General features: G+C 35.5%; 1 protein-coding gene across 2 annotated transcripts in view; it reads right to left on the bottom strand.

The window, feature by feature from the left end:
* Positions 1 to 824: 824 nt before the first annotated feature.
* The window catches only part of LOC108684142 (eye-specific diacylglycerol kinase), an 8,968-nt gene continuing 1,469 nt past the window's right edge, over positions 825 to 8,323 (bottom strand). Inside the window, exons 2-11 of one of the 2 annotated variants that reach the window (XM_018188262.1) lie at positions 6,210 to 6,372; positions 5,431 to 6,107; positions 4,917 to 5,311; positions 4,094 to 4,476; positions 3,418 to 3,733; positions 3,135 to 3,324; positions 2,743 to 3,057; positions 2,079 to 2,351; positions 1,740 to 1,903; positions 825 to 1,535 (exon numbers count right to left, since the gene is read on the bottom strand). In XM_018188262.1, coding sequence (XP_018043751.1) covers positions 1,486 to 1,535; positions 1,740 to 1,903; positions 2,079 to 2,351; positions 2,743 to 3,057; positions 3,135 to 3,324; positions 3,418 to 3,733; positions 4,094 to 4,476; positions 4,917 to 5,311; positions 5,431 to 6,107; positions 6,210 to 6,372 — 2,926 coding nt within the window. In that variant the 3' untranslated portion in view covers positions 825 to 1,485. The remainder of the gene's footprint in view (positions 1,536 to 1,739; positions 1,904 to 2,078; positions 2,352 to 2,742; positions 3,058 to 3,134; positions 3,325 to 3,417; positions 3,734 to 4,093; positions 4,477 to 4,916; positions 5,312 to 5,430; positions 6,108 to 6,209; positions 6,373 to 8,323) is intronic. The other variant, XM_018188263.1, reaches the window with a different exon arrangement.

Consider the following 8,323-nt stretch of genomic DNA (forward strand, 5'->3'; position numbering starts at 1 on the left):
CGAATTAAATTGAAAATTAAAAGAAGCTAAATATAATTTTACAATTATAATTTTCTTTATATATTTTTCTTCATATATTATCGTTTAAAATCAACAAGTAATCTAGTCATTCGATTGTATTCAATACATTCCTTGCTTCTTATTACTTCTTAATTACTCTATCATTTTGCAACGAAATGTATACGAACTATTGAGCATCAGTATACGAATAAAAAGAAATAAAGGCAATAGGATTTACTCGCCGCCGTATGAATTAAATCTTTAAACACATTTAAATAATAGAATATAAACTTTCTAGAGGATCACAGAAGTATCGATAAGTAAATGGGCTCAAATTAAGACGCGCGAAAGAAAGAAATCATTGCGTGCATGATCATATTGACTTGTGAGCGACACTCTTTCTTTAAAATACGCGCAAATCCAAGCGATGAGCGCTTCAAAAATTCTACACGTATATTATACATAGATCTTATATCAATCCAACAAAAAAATAATTGTAATAATAGTATCATAGTAATAGTAATAGTACAATAATGTTGATAGACTGCATCTAACTACTAATTGGTGTTCGTACGTTGATCCCTTTTTACATTTTGGTATTTATAGAATGTAGCTTCGTTTTCTGTTCTCCCATTAAGATTATCCTCTATTTTCCCTGGATTAAAACTAATAGATTATCGATTCGCTTGTAGCACTCATTTCGAGTGAAGACTGAACATTTCATGTATATATATACATATATATATATATATATATATATATATATATATATATACTTTTGCACATATTCCAACATGAGACAGTCAATATTCGTTTGGCATTGTTGTTAGTGTTTCTTCATATAGTCGGTTGGCACATTTAACGTTTCGTTTCACTGAACCGAACTCTACAAGCAATCCTTCATCCTTTAATCGCGCAAATGTGATGGCTAAACCATTTTATTTACTTGTTTTTGCATAAGACTGAGACAATATATGTATTTATATATAAGTATAGATATACAAAACTGACTGTCTCACTTTGGACCGGAGAGACGTCAAATGTTGTACGAAAAATAAATTTGCTCGTCTTAGGAGCAATTTTAGATGCTCCCTGACCGATAATGGTCCACTTGCCGAGTATACGAATATAAGTAGAGCTACAAACCTCGGGCAAGAGTGAGAAAAATAAGGACTTATTATCGATTGGAAACAACTATGTACGTATATACGTATGCGCATGTATATGTGTATCTGTATGTGTGTATAATTATGTGTGATAATTGTGTCTTAGAGAATAAATTTCGAAGTATCGACAAGAAAAATACGTCAGTATTTGGCAAACACGTAATCGTCAACGTCAAATAGACAGACGAGGAATATCAAATTATCACGTGGCGATTTATGTTACGTTACGGAAAAAATGCCGCAAAAGAAGTTGCCAGAACGCCAATAATAGCGGCTCTTACGTCACAATTGTTCAGGCCGTGGCAATCAACACTGGAGGTCAGAGATCGCTCTCCATCTCGTCTGTCGCCAATTGAAAGTGTTCTTGACCTGGTGACATATATCGTTATAGTTATTCGTATATGGATAGTTATATCTCACTTACTTAGAGTTATATATTTAACGTTCTAAAGAGACAAAATTTTATTGATGATACTGTCTTGAAATTATAAAATATTTCTTTTATATTTTGACGAAACAAGAAAATTTAGTCTCACGATTGAACAAAGGATGCTTTTGTAGACTACTACTTACTTTGTAAATACGCAGCTAGATCATGATCCTCTGCTATCAACGCGAGTTGATGCGGCGTGTTTCCGTGTCGGTCCTTTACCATCAAAGAGGCGCCGCCGGCTACGAGCATACAGCAAATGGAACGACGTTTATTCTGGGCAGCTTTATGCAAAGCAGTTTGCCCTCTGTGTTGAAACAGAAATAAATTACTTCTCACTTTTGGAAATCAAGGTGAATAGAAAATGGAGCGATACGAATAAAAATGGATGGAAAAGATAGAAAAAAATTTAGCGATTAATATATTCTTAGATTAAATTTTTAATTCTATGATGATCTTTATTTAATTCGTTGATAACTTACTTATCATTATCGATCATGTTTAAAATTGTTGGTGGGGCGCAGGCAATAAGATATCTGACAATGTCTTTGTGTCCATGCCTCGATGCCAGGTGCAGCGCTGTTTGACCAGTTTCATCGATCGACAGAAGCGAGTACCCTTTTTGATGAAGCTGCTTTAAGGTCAGCAAATCGCCGATCTTCGCTGCTCTCAATATTTCATCGCAGTTCTTTTCTAGTAATTCAGTAGTGAATCCGTGAACTCTCGAGTTCAGGCCAAAGAGTCTGTCGCGAGGGCTGCAAATAGAAATGAGAAATCCAAATTAGGGTAGCCCTTTCTCTCTGCAAGCTACTTTTGCAACATCGCGGACAGTGAATAATTATTATCCGAATAAATTATCCGAGCAAAGATAATTAAAGTGTACGGTCGAATGAAAGTTTACGTAACGCTCGTGTTGAGTTTTCTTTAGAATAATCCATAATATATCATCAAGTCGCGATACCTTTTACATCGTCTAAAAGGCACTCGTGTGGAATAAAGGTTTACCCGCTTTGAAAGCCACCAGTGGTCTTCATTCGAAGTTTCCTGTCTTCTATCTAACGTCGCATAGACACCCCTCTTGACTCTCGATCATTCGGATAATTAATGGCATGCCCGGAGTAACATTCAAGATTCTAAGAATCTTACCTGATAAAAGCGAGAGATCGGTCAGCCTGATGCTGTTCGGTACGAGCGATTGCGACATGAGAGTTTTGCTTCAGGGATTCGCGTCTTACATGGGAATTTGATTCGCCATTTTTGTTCTCGCTCGGCGACACATCCAAGGAATTCCGATTTGCCAGATTCTTCGGCCTGACACCATTCTGACCTTCGGAAACGCTCTCTGGCTGTCTGGAAAGTTTGATCTTCCCGATGATGGAGAGATGTTCCTGCCCCTGTGTATCTTCGTTCGGTCGATTTGCCTCCTCTGTTACGGCTGGCATCTCCTTTAGATGTTCATCGCTATATCGTATATCATATCATGCGTTTTGAAAAAAAAAAAATTTAATGCTAGATCCGTATAAAAATACTCCACGTACCTCGATAAGTGAATTTGCGCGGTTTTGATTTCCTGGTTCACGACAATCTGACTTGGTCCCGCTTGGTCGCTGGATTGCTGCTGCACAGCGTCTTCATCGAGTATGTATACAGCATCCACGGCGACATCCGTTACGTAATGCAACTGCTCCTGGCCGCGATCGATTCTGAAGAATCTTTCCGCAGTGCACGCTAGAAAATAAAAACTACACGTATTTTGCGCATTTTTTACACAGAAGATCATGCACGAATTTGCAAATAATTCGCGCGAGAGACAGTACTCACAGTCAAGGAAACAGCACGAATCCATATTATAATCTTTCAACAAGAGTTTCCTTAGGCTTTCTAAATCGGTTGCAGCATCAAGATCGAGCGGTTCTGCGAACCACGATTCTGCCACATCCTTCAACATCTCCTTGTTATGATGATATGCCTCGTAATCCGACATCTTTATCCTCATCACGGGCAGCTTTAGCCTGTCTAATCTTGCTGTATGTTGATGTGGCTTTCCCGTATTCCTTCTTTTTGCTAACATCGTAGCCTTATTCAACATACTTAAAGTTATGATGGATGGTAACAGGCGACAAGCCTCTCCGTCAACCTGTAACATTTTATAAAATATTATATAGTTAAATTAGATATAGGGAATATGATATATGAATACTATCTGATAAAATTACAAGAATAGATTTTATTTTTATAATAAATATTTTTATTAATATTTTTATACTAAAAAAATTCTCTTTATTCGCAAAAATGTATGAATAATATTCAACGATTAAAATCAGTTATTAGGATATTTATGAAAATGAAAAAAGAAGGCGACTTAGATTCATATTAATTAAAAAAAATAATTCACATGATCAAAGATATAAAAAAAATACGAAATAAGTTAATTCTAGGTATCTGTATGCGAATTGTCAAAATAATGGCTATTTAAATACGATACAATTACGCTTGCCTGCATTGGTATAGTTTTTGTAGTGACCAGTTTGGCCGTGCTGCATTGTACTATGCATGTACCGTGTCCACGTGCTTGTAGAAGAGGTAGTTGATAAGTAGTTAAGCCGACTACCTCGATCAAGCCATCGTCCATTGCAGGTTCTCTAGTGCCACTTCCCGCATTCCACGGATGCGTCCCGCCGCCGTAAGAAGCGATATTTAAGAACAGTATTGCATGAACTCGGTGCTCTCTCAATTTCGGCGTCATGTCCTGGCCGTCGCATTCCAACATCACGAAATCCGAGAGATCTTTCCATTTTGTAAGCAACAAGTCCTTGCAGCCCATTTGTCCATAGAACAATTTGTTTCTCATTCTGGAGTTAAACTTTTCTGGATGAGCCTCTATAAACGAATCGTAGCGGATTTATCAAACAAAATCCATTTTCACATACAATACATTTTATATCAGAAATGTTTAATTTAATTAAATAATAAAACAAGAAGAAATTCTTAAGATCAATGCATTTTGAGTTCATAGAATCTTGATCGGTCACACAATCGATTTCATATTGAATTAGATTCTTGATCATAACATCTGATATCGTCGATGTAACTTACAAAGGAATCGAAATTGTCTTTCATCGATTTTAAATTAAGGAAGCGAAACATCCCTTATTTTTGAGAGATTGTTTCTACCCTTAAATGTTGAGAGATAAGCAAAATAAAAAATATACAGGTCTAATATTTTTTTATATTCTACAGAATATCTGAAGCCATCAAAGTTGATGAGATTCTAATGGTTCTTTTGTTAATGCAAGTAAAAATTTAAAATCAAGTCTCACCTCGTGCTTCATGAAACTCAAGGGCGATGTGAGCATCCACACCGAGAGAAAAATAATTGTTAACAACGTTGAGCGGTAGATTTTCCTTGCCCTTGCCGCCATCGTCGTCATTTTTAGAGTCGGGATTCCTCTCGACCTTCAGTTGCCATCTATCCAACAGGGTAGTCTCACTGTCACCTATGCTCGTCAAGATCTTGCCAATCGGCTCGTCTTTGTAACCACCTCCCCATCCCAATGCTCTTGCTAGATCATTTCCGGTACCCAGAGGAAGTACTCCAACCGCTGGCGCTGGATAAACGCCGATTTGATCCAGGATTGACAGGACCCAACCGACCGTACCGTCACCGCCACAAGCCAACACGCGCAAATTTGGAACCTTTTTGAAGAGTTCCAATCTGCAAGATGATCAATATATATTTTTGTTTACTTGACTAACTCAATTTTTTTCTTTCTCTCTACATTATATGTCCTTGTCAGTTGTTCATATCTATTTTTATTTAGCAGATTTACTCACCCCATTTTTGGACCACCCTGCGTTAAATCGAAAACTTGTCTTGGATTGAGTAACCATTGAAATTTTTGTAGCAATTTTGCTCCTTGATTACCACCGGATTTCGGATTTATGAAAACCAACACCGGCTTTATCGTGGCCGTGGGTATAGGCTTAACGATCCATAACTCTCCCTGATCCTTTTCTTTTTCTTTCTCTTTCTCTTTCTGTTCCTTCTCTTTTTCTTTGTTTTTCCGGCGGTAAGAGCCATCACCAGATTTTTTTCGTCTGGGGGATCTTCTCAAGCTACTCTTGAAACTACCCTTACGAGGAAGTTTCACGATCCACGATGGCGGCACTACGATCGATGCGTGAGTGCCCAATTCGCAGTTCTCGCCTATTTTCTGTACGTTAAAGCATGACTCCTTATTATGATAAGCGGCCTTGCACCAGCTACAGCTCACCGCTACGATTTCCCTGGAGCTGAAACTGAGTTTCGATTGGAAGGACTTGCCACAGTTGGCACACTTGCCCTTCTGCGATCGTCGATGGACCCAATGATGATGGGTTGTCGTTTGCTCACGATACTGACGTACACCTACATCACGAAAGCTCGGCTTGCAAGCGAATTCTAAACCTCCGACACAGCAGACATGAGCCACTACACGACAAGCTGGACATTTCAACCGGGGTCCATGTTTCTAAATGATAAAAAGAACAAAGAACGATGTTGATCCGATTAATCAAAATCTCGAATGCATCTGTCATTCTTAAGCATCATCCGTTTTATTTTTGTGACTTACAGAACAGTCATTGACGTAACAGAAATCACCGGATGTAGCGGTTGGTACCCAAAGATGTTCCCCATTAAACGCATTTGGACCCCAATCTGGAGTCGACCGAGGTTCACGATGACCACTCGAACTACCCCCGTCTCTTCTATCTTCTCCACTATCCTCTCTTCCTCTAGAATCATTACATGAAGCGCTCACAAAACTTTTTTCGACTTAATTTGCATTAACAATGTATATGTTCTATTGCGCTAAGTTAAAAAATGATAACAAAAGAATAATTTTCACGCTTTACTTTCTACTATTTATTTATAATAAAATATTTTTATAATTTCATATTTAAATATGAACTTCATCCGTATCGCATAGAAATAAGGTAGGACGCAAAAGAAACAGAACACGTATATCATTGTATATATAATTCAAACTGCCTTTGCTCGTGCTTTTTTCATGAGGATCCGATAGCGCGAGAACGAAATCATGTCGTATCTTTGAAATGGTAATGATATCCTCAAAGATTTAAGCTATATGAATAATTTAAAGTCTACCAGTCTACCTTCCTGCCTGATGAAACGTGCATCCAAAAATAGGATATAAAAATTTAACGACTACAGTAGCCTAGACCTATAGCGAACTTTTTTTATGTACATGACATCTTTGATTTGTGTAATAAATAACAGTAATAATCATATCGCACGAAAAGTGTAATGTATAGCTCGCATGTAGGTATAGCTTTTTGATCAATAGCTTCCAAATATTTAATTCCTTGCAATAATAGACTTTGTCTTTTAATACATAAACATAATTTTTCGGAGATAAGTGTTATCTTCCTAATTTATGGAAATATTCTAAATAATAATTCATGAGAGAAGTAGCGATATATAGGCCTTTTAAGTAGAATCGTAAATAGAAAAAAGAGATGAAAATAATAGCACGATAAGAAAAGCCTTTTCCTACTTATTTTTTTAAAATCACTTTAGATAATTTATAATTTTGTCAGAATTTAGGATAGTGTTCTATTCATAATGTCACTTATCATATTTAAATAAAAATATTTAACAATAAGATTGGAAATAAGACTGTTTATGTTAAATACATTACTTTAAATACGAAGCGCTACTACAGTCTGAATGTTAAGATGTTGAACTATTATATACATATATTCATTTAAGTGACTTCCAACGCAATGAATCTGAAATATTAATAATCCCCTCAAATTTCCCAAATTTAAAAAACTGTAATAAATTTATTATTATTGCGTTGAAAGTCCAACAATTATCTCGCAATTATCATATCTGAAATTAATTTATTTAAATGAATATGTAAAATATATATATAATAGTTGAACATCTTAACATTCAGACCATGGCGCTTTTTATTTAAAAAATATTTAAGTTTTCGTTTTAAATTTTATATATATATATATTTTAATCTAACTAATTACGTATATAGAATATAAAAAAGTTAAAAATTTGAACAAATAACAAATTAAGAATTAACAGAGAAGATGATAGAATATAAAATATCTTGTATGGTTTTAATTCATAAAATTAACACCGTGATTTAATTATGAATTATTTCAATTCCGTTTATATTTGATTAGCGTTCTAATAACACGAATCAATGTTATATATAAATTTTCATTTTTAAGAAAAAGAATTTAATATGCCAATATTAGTGCCCACTTTTATTCCAGAAAATTCTATGACCCATATTAAGAATGTGCTTTTACGATATTCGCGCGTATTTAGCATATATAGTTCACATAATATATATGCTAAGTATAGATTTTCAGATATAAAAGCTCATATTTATCGATAAAAGTACATTCTGAATGCAAGTCTATGCTTCCACCATCATCTCTAACAGCAAGATTAAGAGCCAGTTGCTCCCTCTTTAGATAAACTATATGATGAATTTATCTAATGGACAAAAGAGAAAGCGAAAGAAAGAAAGAGAGAGAACAAGAACGAGAGCAAAAGGGCGAATAAATTGAAATTTATCGAAAGAAATATATATATATATATATACACATACCGAGCAGAAATGTCACAATCGATACAGCAAAAATAAATAGAAAGAAAGATTGGTACGATGCAAGCCACATATGCAAAATCGTGTTCCTC

The sequence above is a fragment of the Atta colombica genome, unplaced genomic scaffold (assembly GCF_001594045.1).
Source record: "Atta colombica isolate Treedump-2 unplaced genomic scaffold, Acol1.0 scaffold126, whole genome shotgun sequence".
Lineage (NCBI taxonomy): Eukaryota > Metazoa > Arthropoda > Insecta > Hymenoptera > Formicidae > Atta > Atta colombica.